This window comes from Chanodichthys erythropterus, chromosome 10 (assembly GCF_024489055.1).
Source record: "Chanodichthys erythropterus isolate Z2021 chromosome 10, ASM2448905v1, whole genome shotgun sequence".
Lineage (NCBI taxonomy): Eukaryota > Metazoa > Chordata > Actinopteri > Cypriniformes > Xenocyprididae > Chanodichthys > Chanodichthys erythropterus.
The window spans coordinates 55975759-55991039 of record NC_090230.1 but is presented as its reverse complement, the minus strand read 5'-3'; the positions used below and the strand labels follow the sequence as shown (position 1 = coordinate 55991039).

At 35.8% G+C, this 15281-nt stretch overlaps 2 protein-coding genes across 4 annotated transcripts in view; one reads left to right on the top strand and one right to left on the bottom strand.

Annotated features, from left to right (window-relative positions):
* The window catches only part of galt (galactose-1-phosphate uridylyltransferase), a 164712-nt gene extending 153677 nt beyond the window's left edge, over positions 1-11035 (bottom strand). The window contains exons 1-4 of one of the 3 annotated variants that reach the window (XM_067395698.1): positions 10788-11035; positions 8959-9128; positions 7096-7171; positions 6190-6238 (exon numbers count right to left, since the gene is read on the bottom strand). In XM_067395698.1, the coding sequence (XP_067251799.1) occupies positions 6190-6238; positions 7096-7171; positions 8959-9128; positions 10788-10842 (350 nt within the window). In that variant the 5' untranslated portion in view covers positions 10843-11035. Of the gene's footprint in view, positions 1-6189; positions 6239-7095; positions 7172-8958; positions 9129-9250; positions 10138-10787 lie in introns of those variants that run through there. The other 2 variants (XM_067395697.1, XM_067395699.1) reach the window with 2 other exon arrangements.
* Positions 11036-11279: 244 nt separating this feature from the next.
* sigmar1 (sigma non-opioid intracellular receptor 1) lies at positions 11280-14486 on the top strand. Its single transcript, XM_067395696.1, has 4 exons — positions 11280-11537; positions 12531-12731; positions 13597-13689; positions 13769-14486. The coding sequence occupies exons 1-4, from the start codon at positions 11393-11395 to the stop codon at positions 13996-13998; spliced, it is 669 nt and encodes a 222-aa protein (XP_067251797.1). The 5' UTR covers positions 11280-11392; the 3' UTR covers positions 13999-14486.
* Positions 14487-15281: the final 795 nt, after the last annotated feature.

Genomic DNA, 15281 nt, shown 5'->3' with positions numbered 1-15281 from the left:
ACCTATCTAGCTGTTCATCTATCCACATGGCCATCTGTTTGTTTGTCAGTCTGTCTATCTATACATATATCTGTTCATCTGTACCCGTCAGTCTATCGTCCATCCTTCCAGCTCACATTCCTTCTGTAGCGTTTATCATAAAACATACAGTGGACATGTTACACTTATGTTATGAATAAGTTCATAGCATACTTCTGATTATGCTCAGCCCTGAATGAAACCCAACAGCTGTGCCTGCAAACTTTCCAAAGTCTCCTCTTTCAGGCTTTATGTGGGGCAGCCAGTTCTCTCTATTAAGCGTCCTTGACTTGTTTGTGCCTCGAGCGCTATTCTTGCTACTTTGAAAACAATGTCAGATCCCAGCGCATTAGAGTTGAGCGTCAGTTGGCAGGGTCTGTGTGTTTGTGGCCTCTTCTGCTACGCTACTAATTGGATGGTTGCACACACAGGTGCTGTTTCAGAACAGACGTCTGTACCTCCTCAGCCTTCTGTGAAGTTCTTTTCTTCCCTCAAAAATAGTGCATAAAATGGACCAGCATGGAGGAGATAAAACAGAAAGCACTAGGGATCAGGGAAATTAGGGTACTACTCTCATAAGACATGTCCTTGTGACAATAAAAAGGCCTGAACGACATTTTACAAACAGACTTCTCTACCTCATTCACTTGTTTGATGATAGCACCACCTAGTGTTAAAAATATGACATGGCAACAAAGAGACAAAACCAATCAAGTTACCAAGAGTAATTAAATATTGACTATATTGACAATATTGTCTGATTTGTCTTTTTAAGCTGCTTATGTATTTAATTTACTTTTCAGCAAGTAAAGGATTTGCACATCCTTAACATGGTACAACTCAAATCCAGAATGTATTATGCATAATAAAAATATGTATTATATTATTAATAAAACAATAAAGTGATTAAAAAATACAAATAAAAAAGACAAAAATATAAACATAAAATATAATCAATATGTCAAAAATAAAATCTAAAAATATAATCAGTGTAAATGTTTGTTTTGGGGTTTTCTTCTTTTTTCAAAACATAAAAAATACTGACCCAAGCTAGGCCAATCACACACCTTTTCCCACTGTAATATACAGTAATTTACAAACAAAGTTAAATTATATTTTATCTATTTGGCATTGAAGTATTTTGTTGTTGTTTTTTATTTTATTTTTTTTAATCCAAACAAAAATGGTGAGTGTATGTTTTGCACATAAATTGATTAAAATACACATTATTAATGCCATGCAGCTTTGTTACGCACAACTTCAAATGATATCTGAAAACTGAGACAAGTATATTGTGAAATTATTGATTTACACATAGAAAAAAACGTAAATTTTCGATTAATCAAAATATCCATTATTAGCAGCTATCTGACCTAAACTGGGTTCTAATTGGTTCATTGTATTCTAAACTTAATTGGCAATCAATTGTTGAAGCTGACACAGTGTAGCAGACACTTTTATCCAAAGTTACTTGAAGTTCACTTTCCCTAGAGTAGCATGTTGTTGGAAAACGTTTTTGTTACCTGCTCAGGTCCTTAATAACTTAATCAAACATAAATAATGTTAAAGATAAACAAAAAAACAAGAGTACACAAAACCAAAGTTAAAATGTGAACAATGGTGCAGGTGGTTTTATAAATAATCCTCATATTACACTAACACATGCAAGACGCTGTAAAGCCTTGATTTGACTCAGAACATAAAATCATTGAGTTCTTTCCTCCCAGCTAACACTCTCCTGAGGTGTCCCAATTCTGGCAGCACAATCAATTTCTACACACAGCATGATTAAACACAGGGAAATAGTTTATATAGTTTAATAGTTTAGAGCTGCTTCAGATGGACCATGAGGCACAATAACTGAGATAATGCACTGCACTACTGCTAATAAAGGTTCCCCCAGTGTCGCTCCAACCTACAGCAATCTGTGCTAATGTGCTCTGAAAACAATAACTGTTATACTGTAACTATTATATTTTGTTTGCATGTTTTTATGCTACAGACCCGCTAAATGTGATTTTTTCCCTTGCCAGGGACCCCCCATGCTAAAAAATAAAGGCATCTATATTTCCATGTAAAAAGTCCCATTTATATAAAAGTCCCCTCAATATATGTTTGAATAGACAGTGCAGGCTTTCGTGTTCTACGTCATAACACCGACTCTGTATTGGTTGGCTCCTGCGTCAGCATCACAAGTATGCGTCGTGCTGCTCATGTGAACAACGTAGGCCAATACTGAGCCAGCGTTCTGACGTAGAACACGGAAGCCTGCACTGTCTATTCAAAGTAAACAGCATAGTAGTGTGACCAAGTCGGTACTGAAACATTAAGGTTGAACCACTGTAGTCATATTGACTATTTTATTGATGGTTTACTGCTTCTCTGGACATTGAATGTGGTAATTATGTTGCTTTATATGGGGGGCTATAAAAAAAAAAAAAAAAAAAACTCTCAGATTTTATCAAAAATATCTTAATTTGTGTTCTGAAGATGAAGGAAGGTCTCACGGGTTTGGGACGACATGAGGGTGAGTAATTAATGACAGAAATTTCATTTTTGGGTGAACTAACCCTTTAAAGTGCCCCAATTATGCTTTTTTGGATATTTTCATGTAGTATGTAAAATAGTATGTAAATATAAAAATATGTTTGTATATATAAAATAGATGTAATAATATGTTTGTATATATAAAAGATTAAGTACATGATAAATGGAGTTATTGTCTTCCAAAAAAAAAGAAAAAGAAAAAAAAGAACCGATTCTGAACCAAAACGAGTCGTCAGGAATTCCAGTCTTACTTCCTGCACAAACCTACGTTGGTTTGTAAAAGTTTTGCATAATGCCAGCCTATGTCTTCATGACTACCCATGAACAGCATCTACTTTGACCCTCAATCACTGTAGTTGTAGCTGAGACTGGAAGAGTTTGGTTCGGGTTGTCGACATGTCGAGAAGATGCTGTTTTCTGTGCTGCAAAAGCAAATCCACTTTGCATGAACTTCTGAAGGATGGACGGAGGACTTGCGTTCGAACTGATATGGTAAAACCAATGCCATCATTACAGATTGTACTGAAATCCACTGCCACTTCAATATATATTTTAAATATTAAAGGTGCCCTAGAACGTTTTTTAAAAGATGTAATATAAGTCTAAGGTGTCCCCTGAATGTGTCTGTGAAGTTTCAGCTCAAAATACCCCATAGATTTTTTTTTAATTCATTTTTTTAACTGCCTATTTTGGGGCATAATTAGAAATGAGCCGATTCAGGGTGTGTGGCCCTTTAAATCTGGTGCTCCACGCCCCAAGAGCTCATGCTTGCCTTAAACAACATAAAAAAAAAGTTCACACAGCTAATATAACCCTCAAAATGGATCTTTAGAAAGTGTTCGTCATGCAGCATGCCTAATCGCGCAAGTAAAGTGTTTATTTTGATGTTTACATTGATTCTGAATGAGTTTGAGGCTATGCTCAGTGGCTAACGGCTAATGCTACACTGTTGGAGAGATTTATAAAGAATGAAGTTGTTTATGAATTATACAGACTGCAAGTGTTTAAAAAATGAAAATAGCGACGGCTCTTGTCTCCGTGAATACAGTAAGAAACGATGGTAACTTTAACCACATTTAACAGTACATTAGCAAAATGCTAACGAAACATTTAGAAAGACAATTTACAAATATCACTAAAAATATCAGGTTATCATGAATCATGTCAGTTATTATTGCTCCATCTGCCATTTTTTGCTATTGTTCTTGCTTGCTTACCTAGTCTGATGATTCAGCTCTGCACAGATCCAGACGTTCTGCCCTTGTCTAATGCCTTTCATAATGTTGGGAACATGGGCTGGCATATGCAAATATTGGGGGCGCACATATTAATGTTTTTCGGAGGTCTTTTAAACAAATGAGATTTATATAAGAAGGAGGAAACAATGGAGTTTGAGACTCACTGTATGTCATTTCCATGTACTGAACTCTTGTTATTTAACTATGCCGGGGTAAATTCAATTTTTGAATCTAGGGCACCTTTAATCAACTTTTATGACTTCTTAAATGTATGTTAAAGCATTTATTTTCCTTTCCTTCTTCAAACACTAGAGAATAATGATGTATATTATCTGCACCTCTCACTGGGAGAAAAGTACAACTTATCAATATGTTTTGAGAAATATTCCTGTTTACAGTTAAATCTCGGGCCAACTTCAACCTTGAAGAAGCTGTGAATCATGTGTATCTGTGTAAGTGTTCTGTGCAGGTCCTGTAATGGTAATGATGACAACTGGCACTCTGCTTGAGACCTGCAAACACATTTTCATGACTTACAGGACATCCTGTGCCTAAGTTCAGGGTCCGATCGTCAGCATCGTGATGGATGGAGATACGCTTCTGACTACTTTTTTTTTAGATTACTAATTTTGTCCATTTTTCTTAGCCAATCACAATCGTTTAACCTAAGGAATGACGTATTTGGTAGACACTGTTAGAGACTGCTGTGGAAATGTGAATGTACGCAGAGTGGCCTACGAACTCCTTGTGAGACTTGAAGCTGGCTTCTGCTGATGAAACTGCAAATTATTCTTCAATAAAATTTTCTTCAATTTATTTTTTTTAAACTCTGACTTCGGCTTTCATTCATCGTATTTGGTCTTTTTGGTCTTTAACTGTAAAATTCCCCTACAGTATCATTGTGTATCAAGTGCTGAGGAAGATCCGGAGCTGAAATTCAGATATGGTAATGGTCATTTGATTTCCAACACATGCATTAAATCAAAGACCAATCACAACAGACTGGGTCATCTGACCAATCACAGCAAAGTAGACCAATCCTAACAGACTGGGCCATCTGACCAAACAGAGCAGAGTGTATTAATCACAACAGACTGAGACGCAGAGCACACTTCAATACCAAGTTGGTACTGAAATTTTAAAAATGTGATGCTTTGAGTGCTGTTGAGCGGATTCATAAACACCTCTGATTGGCCATTGAGTTCAGATATGTCTGTGAACGGCTACAATGATCAACGCACAGGAGCGTTTAAAAGCACACAGAAGTGTTTTGAAAGCGGGAGCATTTGAAAGCAGGCGTCTATCGGCGGACTTGTCCGCGATACGTCCTTGCTATATCTGTGCTATATGTCCTGCTTTCAAATGCTCCCGTGTGTATCTGTGTAAGCACTCATTGAAGAGCGTCATTGATGTCTATTTACAAAATGTTTTTGAAGCATCCGATGAGTGCGTGAACACAATGGCCAATCAGAGGCGTTTACAAATCTGCTCAACAGTGCTCAAAGCTTCATTTTTTTTAAATTTCAATACCAACTTGGTATCGAAGTTGGTACTATTAACAACACTAGAGCAGAGTAGACCAATCACAACAGACTGTGGGCCGTTCTTTGTACGACGCTAACTTGGTTAGCTGGATTTTATTGTTGAATTTGGCATGATCTTGGATTGTCCGGTTCTTCGACGCTCATCCTGGACTTGCTGCCATAGCAACAGGTCCGTAAGCTTAAACCTGCTCATGAGCAGACTTTTTTCATGTAAACAGGATTAGATACATCTTTTTAAGTGGAATTGATACTTAAAATCTGTCCCAGCTACTGCTACTTTATTTCAAGTAGACTACTTATCCAGGGACAATAATTTAAAATAAGAATTTACAAATTAATTTGAAAGTATCATAATATTGTGTGTAGTATATCAATAATATAGCCAGTTTTACTTATTAAAATATTTATTTGTGATGGAATAATTGCTTTACAATTGTACAGGAGTCTTACAGACATGCTTGTAATCCAACCCACAAATTTGTTTGAAGAACCAAATTAGCCAGAGATCAGTTGTCACAATTAGAAGATCTAGCATCTGTCAAATCATCTCAGATGTATTAAGCGAGGTATAAAGAACAGACCCCAGGCCTTCTGACCAATCACAACAGAGTAGACCAATCACAACAGACTGGGCCTTCTGACCAATCAGAGCAGAGTAGACCAATCACAACATCCTTTATCGAACCTCCAAAACAAAATTAGGAACCTTTAAAATCTAAATAAAAATTTAAAAAACCTTTAAAAACCTTTAAGGGTTTAGCTCTTAATAGTGATGTTTAACTTAGCCAGCAATACAAATTAGTATGTTTAGTTCGTAAGAAGAAGAAACAAACTGTTCTCACCAAATGCCTCTGGCTGCTTTGCTCTGGAAAAGTGGGTGATGATCTGAACCTAGAACCAGTAAAACAAATTGTCAGCAAATTGTTAATGCTGAAATGAACTGCTTCACTAACATACAGCCTATAATTGCGCATTAAAAGTTTTACAATTAAACTTTGCAGGAACATTAACTGTCTGCTTTATTAAAAAGGCAGAAAGTACTGTAGTGGTACCATCATAGACTAACTGTATGAGATGATACACCATGGTACTTTGATATACACTGCTGTTCAAAAATGTGGGGTTAGTAAGTTTTTTTTTGTTTTTTTTAATTATTATTATTATTATTATTATTATTTTGAAATAAATCTCTTATGCTCACCAATGCTGCATTTATTTTATTTTTTAAAAAAAATAGTAAAACAGTAATATTGTGGAATTTTGTTACAATTTACAATAAATGTTCTCAATTTTAAAATGTAATTTATTCCTGTGATCAAAGCTGAATTTTCAGTATCATTACTCCAGTCTTCAGTGTCACATGATCCTTCAGAAATCATTCTAATATTCTGATTTGATCCACAAGAAGCATTTCTGATTATCAATGTTGAATTTTTTTTTTTAAATATTACAGATGATTTTAATGTCACTTTTGGTCACTTTAATGCATACTAGCTGAATTAAAATGTGTTAATTTCTTTAAAAAGAATTTTACTGTCTCCAAACTTTTAAATGGTAGTTATTATAATTATTACCACAATTACAAATAACCAGGTTTTCCATAACAATGAAACAGGTCCAAAAAAATTTTGTTACATTTTTGTTTGTATTTCATTCCAAATGGTGGAATATCCAGTTAAAACGAATTCATAAATGGTAGAATGTGTATAAATGAGTCTTATGGTAGTGAATATGACAGAAGATCATACCGGGGTCTGGAGCGTCAGGCTGGAGAGCAGGGAAATCATTTTCAAACATGAATGTGCTGTCATACTCAGGATTTACCTGAAATAAAATGGAGGAAATATCACATGACTGGTGTAGCCTGGTGTAGAGGAGGTTTGTTCTTCCTCAGGTAGACATATTGGAGTAGACAGTCTGCTTCAAGGCAAATGAATATCTCAATGAAGTAACAATATCAAATAGTACCAAAGAGTTCAAGAGTGCATGTTCAACATCTTGTCCGAATGTAAAGCAGCCTGGCAACAGTCTTTATTTTAATTAATCATTAAATAATAATATCCAGGAATGAGAGAGTCAGCCAAGAACATTTGTCAAGCTTAAGACAGTGTTGATAAAAGAGTGCCACTGAATATTCATTAGCATATAACTCACACGAGTCGACGGAGAGATAGCATGAAACGTACATTCAAGGAAAGGATATCAACGTTTGTAGTCACAGAAAACTGCAGACACATCATTTTCCACAGACAAGACGGTTTCATCTGTGTTGGTAAAAAAAGCACCCATAATGCTCCAGGCTGAGCCAGAGGTGTCGAGAGCTTAAAACTATAAGCTCGTGAATTTTTAAACTACTGTAAATGGACCGTTTTACTACAATCTGATATTTAATGGAAATAGTACATGTAAATGAATTGGAAATGGCACTGCAGTGGTGCAGCACAAAAATGGAGAATATATAAACACCTTCATTCTGTAATTCAGGTTTATCTCGCTTTTTAGGGATCCCTGAGGCAGACACCTCAGCAATATTCAGTCCAAAAGCAAGAACTACAGAAAATATGGCTATTAAAAGAACTTGATCTCAATTCAATTCAATTCCATTCAGTAAACGTTATTGTCCCCAATTGGGAAATTTGTCTTGGACTCAGGTGCCCACATACACATACACTGATCAAAGACATAATACAGAATAAAATAAAATAATACAGAAGAATAAAATAATACAGAAAAAAACATACTACTTATGTAAAAATCTAATTGACATTGGTACAAAAGATTTCTTAAAACGATTATATTTGCACATAGGCATCCTGTATCTTTTGCCAGAAGGCAACAACTCATATTCTGAATTTAATGTATGCGAAGAATCAGACAATCTTGGTAGCTACGCTGATGACCGACTGCTCATATGAATACTCCAATGAATGGTATTCCCTTTTTCCCATAATTCTCATTGCCATCTTTACCAGACGAGCAAGTTTAGCTTTGAACTGAACTGTAATATTGTCAAACCACACAGTGTATCCATAGTGTATTGCACTTTCAATTACAGCCTGGTAAAAGATGTACATTATTTTCTGTTCTACCCCATACAATCTTAATCTACGTAAGAAATGTAACCTCTGTTGCACACAACAGCATACACTATCCACATGAAAACCCCAGTTAAGCAAGTTATCCATGTTAACACCAAGATATTTGTAAGAACAAACCTGTCCAATAGGTATGTTATGAATAGATATTGGTGAATGGTTCCCTATTGACCTCGGGTCAAAAATCATTTCCTCTGTTTTTTTTGTTTTTTTAACATTTATGACAAGATGATTCATGTCACACCAATTCACAAAATGTTTTACCTCTGAATGATACACAGAAAGATCAGTATTATTATACAAGAGGCTAAGCAAAGCTGTATCATCGGAATATTTAATTATGAGGTTACTAGGATCAGATCTACATGAAAAACATGTAAAGCAAATGGTAAAACACAAATAAGTCTCATTAATAGCCTTCATGCTTTGAAATAAGAAAAGAAAAGTGTAACATAAATCCCTATCAGCTGGAGAAATGGGATGAAACTAAGCCATGGGAGAGGTTCAGTCACCTACCTCTCCATTAGCTCTCACGCTGCCAGGACAGAGAGGGTTGTTAGGGTCATGTCGTGGGATGTTGTCCTCAGACGGTTTCTCCACCTGTCCTTTCCACGGACGCTTCATTCGATGGGCCGAGACCAGAACCCATGAGTCCCGCAGAGGATTGTACCTTAAATGCTGGTGCTCTAAAACAAACATGAAGATGCAAAAATAATTTGAGTTAGGGTCAACTCACCAGGAGTAAAAAATACCTTACATAACTTGTTTAAAATGTTATTCTAGCAAATATTTTTTGAATCATGCTTACTTGTGCATTATTTACAGCTGTTTCTGCGTTCGCCCTGCAGAAAAACAGCATATGCTGGTTAAGGCAGGTTTTGAAGCTGGTATGCTGGTTTGAGCTGGTTTATGCTGGTCAAGTTCTGGGGCTGGTTGCACCAGCTGTGCGTAAGTTACAACGTAGCCTAGTTTTGACGTAAATGGGCACAAAGTTACAACTTACGCACTACTACATATTTTTGTGTTGCACCATTAAACTTAGTTGAAGCGTAATTATAAGTATACATTAAATATTTACGGAAACTTCCTACCAAGAATAGGCTAAAGGTTGGAATAGAATAGCAGACTGACTGAACTGCATCAATAAGCTCTTGTTTTACCTGACAGACTTCATTCTTTACACAAATATGATGCTGCTGACATTTACACTCTCTTACATGTTAAGAAAGAGAACATTATGTGAGAAGACTTTGTTAGCCACTCTTCAACACGAACCCATCCTAAACAGCGTACCACTGTGTGCGAGATCGGTCCCGTGTTGTGCATGTTAAATAAAATAAATTATAATCAATAAATGTCATTTCTTATGTTTTTTTTTTTTTTTTTTTTTGTATCAGTATTTATTTATTGATCCTTATTAATTTCGTTTCAAATACAGTTTCTGAATGTTATTTACACATAAAAACATCCATGATTAAGTAGTAGGCTAGCCTAATATATAATGGAAACTTATTTGTACTGTTAGCTACGTGAGGCAAAATAAGTCAGAATGAAGGATAAACTGAAATTCACGGAACTGCAACCACTTCTGCTCATGTATTTGAAGGATCACGGAGGGTAAAGGACTACGCATTACTTTACGGAGACCTTACGAGCTACTAGCTACGTTCTGCCTTAAATCTGCCTGCAACCCAGGTCCTGTGATGGACCAGCATAGGACCAGCATAAACCAGCTCAAACCAGCATACCAGCTTCAAAACCTACCTTAGCCAGCATATGCTGTTTTTTTCAGCAGGGTGATTTGACTTAAAATGTAACAGGCCGGACTTTGCAACTTGATATGTTAAAAATCATCTTTTGAATTTGGTGATTCGCTGTGACTAATTCGCAAAGTGTATCTAAATCACTTTGAGAGGACAATATGACAGTTATTGTAAAGCATAAACATACATTTCTAAGCAATCGATATCACCTAGTTTAAAACACTATGATAAACAGTAGTATTTAACTAAATTGTAATTTATTTTAAAATGATTCGGAAAATTCCACAAATACTTTAGAAGATATTCCCAATGTTGAATCAGTTTCAAACGGCTCATTGAAATACACCGTCCGAATGAATCGATTCTATAAAATGATTCAGACGTCCCACCGCTAAATCACATGATCAGCTTCACATCCAGCCCTCACGTGACACACCTAGCAAGTGTACTATTTTCAGTCAATTCAAAAGACAGGAGTATGAAACCAAGAAGTGGTCATTGCATTACATGAAATATAATTGTCTGTGAATCATGCAAATGTCAGAAAAAATATGCATATGTGTCGATATGTAAAAACCTTACCTTTAGGATCAAACGTGGGTTTACAGATACTGTCCATCTTAATATTTACTGACATAAAATTTCCCTGTGGATACGTAATCTACCCGATCACTCGCTATGGGTTTTAAACATAAATTCAATGATCGTTTCTTGTAGTTTCAAGTTTTCAGCTGATCCTCCTCCTAAGTATCCTGAAGTGAACAAGGTTGCGCACATAAAACGCAGTATGTAGCTTTTAAAGATGAATAAACCGAACAATGTTTCCTCGTTTAAAGGTTTCTCGAGAACATAAATAATACGAAAAACATAACTAGGTTCATTAATTCGATATATTTCAATGTATTAAAAAGGGGTGCTGATGTATTTTGCGTATTTTGGTGGCATATTGATAATAATGATGCACCATCGCGTCGATTTCTTCCTTGTTGAGCCCTGTGCGATTTCATTGGATTAGAACTAGCCGTTTGTGGCAGCTGATTGGTTGTCACAGATGTTACGTCACCTCACGTCAGCGACCGTCACCTTTCATGTATGCCATGCTGTTGGTCTGAATGAAGTCTGTTTAATGTCTTTTGTAATCTCAGAGAGCTTTTTACTTTTAAACTGTTGTTTGTGGTCGGGTTACGATGTCTTTAATAAGAAATATTCTAAAGTTGGTGGTGGTTCTTGGTGTTCTGGTGTTGACAGTTCAGTTTATAAGATACTGGATGGCAAATAAGCAATATGTCTTTACAAAAGAAGATGTTGCCAAGTTAGCCAAACAGTATGCAGGTGAGTAAACACGTATATCTCGTTTCTATTCTGAAGTTACATCTGTTGCTAAGGTATTGCAATAATTGTTATCTGTTGCAATAGTAATATTGCGAATGTTGTAATGCATATATAGAGCTAATAGCTCTATGGATTACACCTTGCTACAGAGTATTGCAATATCTTATTTATATTTACTTATGTTACCTAGAGCAAAATATTTTAAACGGCTCTACAACTTTGAAGTGTGTGTGTGTGTGATATATATATATATATATATATATATATATATATATATATATATATATATATATATATATATATATATATATATACACAATAATTATTGTATAGATTGTATATACATAACACAAAGTTGTATTCAGCTGTTTTAAACAGCTTTTTATTAACATTTTTTTTTTTTTTTTTTTGCTGCTGGTAAGCAAAGTTTAATATCATGATGGACTGACCTATTAAGACTGCTATTGCTTGATTTCAAACACAATAATTGTGTAATAATCAGTGTCAAGATCTTTCACTTTTTCTTTATCTACCTGACACTTCCTTTAAAGTTGGCTGGCAAGAAAGATGCGGTAGTGTTTTCTTCCTTATTGTGATGTATATCCAAGTGAAACAGCTTCACAGACAAGAACAAAACTAAGACGGGGCTTGATTTTGGCTAAATGGGAATTGATTGGATGGTTGTGGTTTGCTATTGGTGGATCTCATGTGAGTGACAGGTTGTCCCGCCCTCACGCCAATAAACACGTCATCAGAAGAGATGTCACTGCAAGAGGGAGGGGAATTTATTTGATAAAAGATTATAAGGCACGTGAATTTAAATTAATAATGTGTATGGATAACTCATATAATAAATAATGCAATATACCATTAAAAAAAAAAAAAAAAAAAAACAATTGTCCATTTTGATTTTCTGGTGACTTGTCTTTAACTTGCCTGATAGATGTTTAAAACAAAAAAGATGTCTAAAGTGCCTGTCTTTGTGTGTTGTAGGCCAGGATCACGAGCAAGCCTTCTCTAAAGTAGTGGTGGAGCTGCGTAAGAGGTATCCAGGACACATCCTGCCTGATGAAGACCTGCAGTGGGTGTTTGTGAATGCCGGCGGATGGATGGGCTCCATGTGTCTCCTGCACGCTTCTCTAACAGAGTATGTGCTGCTGTTCGGGACAGCAGTGGATACGGGTGGACATTCAGGTAAGTAGAGAAGATCTCCACCAGTGTTGGGAGTTACAAGTAATAACAGTTACATAATCAGATTACTTTTTTCAAATAACAAGTAAAGTTACATATTACTTTTAAATTTACATCAAAATATCTGAGTTACTTTTGCAAATAGGAAAAAGTCACTTGCGTTTCTATTTATTGACTGACAGCTGACAGAGAAATCGGGAGTAAGTGCAGAGGTGTCGTGTGCGCTGAGTGAACATGATGGTTATTGTAGATCCAGACTAAATGTGAACAGGCATTTACTCATCTCAGAAAACAGAAGTCACAAAAAACAGATTCAGTATTCCTCAAAATAAGAACAGTGAAATGCAAACCTGCAATAATTAAATGTTAAAGGGTTAGGTCACCCAAAAAAATGAAAATTCTGTCACTAATTACTCACACTCATGTCATTCCAAACTTTTCTGTTCATCTTCGGAACACAAATGAAGATCTTTTTAATGAAATCCGAGAGATTTCTGTCCTCCCATAGACAGCCTGTACAATTGAAACTTTGACTCTTCCAAATGTTCATAAAGAGATCATAAAACTAATCCATATTAATTGAGTGGTTTATTCCACATTTTCTGAAGAGACAGGATCAATTTATATGATGAACAGATATAATTTAGGCTTTTATTCACATTTAAACATTAATCAGCAAACATAAACAGATGCTCAACCGAACCTAAATGACATGCGAGTACAAACCTCATGGTTTGTTCTCTTCTAATATATATATATATATATCATAGGTGTTTTCCTACAGTAAATGTCACATTGACACCAGATGTTTTGCCACATTAGGACTTATTGAATTTTCACTCGCGTTTCATATTTGTATCTTCTTCAGGTCGTTACTGGGCAGAAATATCAGACACTATCATTTCTGGAACGTTCAGGCAATGGAAAGAAGGAACGACTAAAAGCGAGACTTACTATCCAGGTATGACATCAGCACACGCTCTGAGCTAACAGTGATCTCACATCTTACCCATAAAGCTTCATTTGGTTTGTAATGGCAGGTGACACTATAGTGCATGCGGTGGGAGAGGCGACCTCAGTGCAGTGGGGCGCAGGGACGTGGATGGTGGAATACGGCCGCGGATTCATTCCTTCCACGCTGGGATTCGCTTTAGCCGACACAGTCTTCAGCACCCAGGACTTTCTGACACTATTTTATACAGTACGTGTGTACGTGAAGGGTATGATCCTGGAGGCGAGCACTTTTCTAACTGATACTGGTGTCCTTTGAAAATCACACTACGCTGTATGTCCCGTCCCTTTCGTTTTTCGGATAATTGATCACAACGTCAGGTGATTCATTTATAAATGGAGAACAGATGACATGTTGAATAGGATGTATGGAAAGAAAGCACTTAATGTAATTATTTTCCAACAATGAAAGTTTTATTTTCCATACTGTACAAAGAGTTTATCAAATGTCTTTTCTAAAACATATTGTTGCCCCCCCCTGCCCCCCCACAAAAAAAAAATGTTTGTGTGTGTGGTCCATGTCTGTGTTTGAACATGGCAAGATGTTTTAGCAGCTCAATACTGTCCAGAAACGGTTATAACGAGGTATAGACAAAAAATAAAAGATAGTTTTCTCTATTTCAATGTCACACTCTTTGCACCTTTAATATAATGTGAATATTAATTGCTGCTTTATTTTTCATAAGATATATGTACTGTATAAAACTGATGTACTGTATCTATGTCCAGCCTGCAGTCTCTCCAGAATAAAACCATCAATTAATATTCTTAAGTCTTGTATTTATTTGTGACATTGCAAAACAAAAACGCTCATATTTCACAATTTTTATGTTAAGAGGGAGGAATTACTTTTCCATATGTTTAGTTTTATTTTCTGAACTGTACAAACAAAGAAGATTAGATAGATAGATAGATAGATAGATAGATAGATAGATAGATAGATAGATAGATAGATAGATAGATAGATAGATAGATAGATAGATAGATAGATAGATAGATAGATAGATAGATAGATAGATATCAGCCATTTATGTTTAAAGATAGGAGTTTGAGGGGAAATTTTATAAGTAACTGACAAGTATTCATCTGTGTGTGTGTGACATATCAGGACACAAATTTGTATAACGACATGGGTAAGACATAGGTATTACAAGGAGAGGGTGACTTATAAGGACATTACCCCATGTCCCCATTTTTCAAAAGGCTTATAAATCATACAGAATGAGAAAGTAAAAATGTGCTTTTCTGTGATGGGTAGGTGTAGGGCGATAGAATATACGTTGTGTACAGTATAAAAACAATTACGCCTATGGAATGTCCCCACAATTCACAAAAACAAACGTGTGAGTGTGTGTGTTCGCTAATTCATTTCAGGTCGCTGTAGGCATAGATATCTAAACATATTCCTCATTATTGGCTGTTTCTATAAGCTGTCCGCCATATTGGAACGGTCAAAACAACGGCCCGTGAACATTCGAGAGGAAGTTGTGCGTCTGCACGCAATCGTAGTTAGACTTATGTATGAATATCAGATGAAATTGT

What these genes read in the sequence shown, in the direction of transcription:
- sigmar1 (XM_067395696.1), top strand. Translation starts at nt 11,393, where the DNA reads ATGTCTTTAATAAGAAATATTCTAAAGTTGGTGGTGGTTCTTGGTGTT. An exon ending in GTTAGCCAAACAGTATGCAG is followed by an intron (nt 11,538 to 12,530) that starts GTGAGTAAACAC and finishes TGTGTGTTGTAG; the next exon opens with GCCAGGATCACGAGCAAGCC. An exon ending in AAGCGAGACTTACTATCCAG is followed by an intron (nt 13,690 to 13,768) that starts GTATGACATCAG and finishes TTGTAATGGCAG; the next exon opens with GTGACACTATAGTGCATGCG.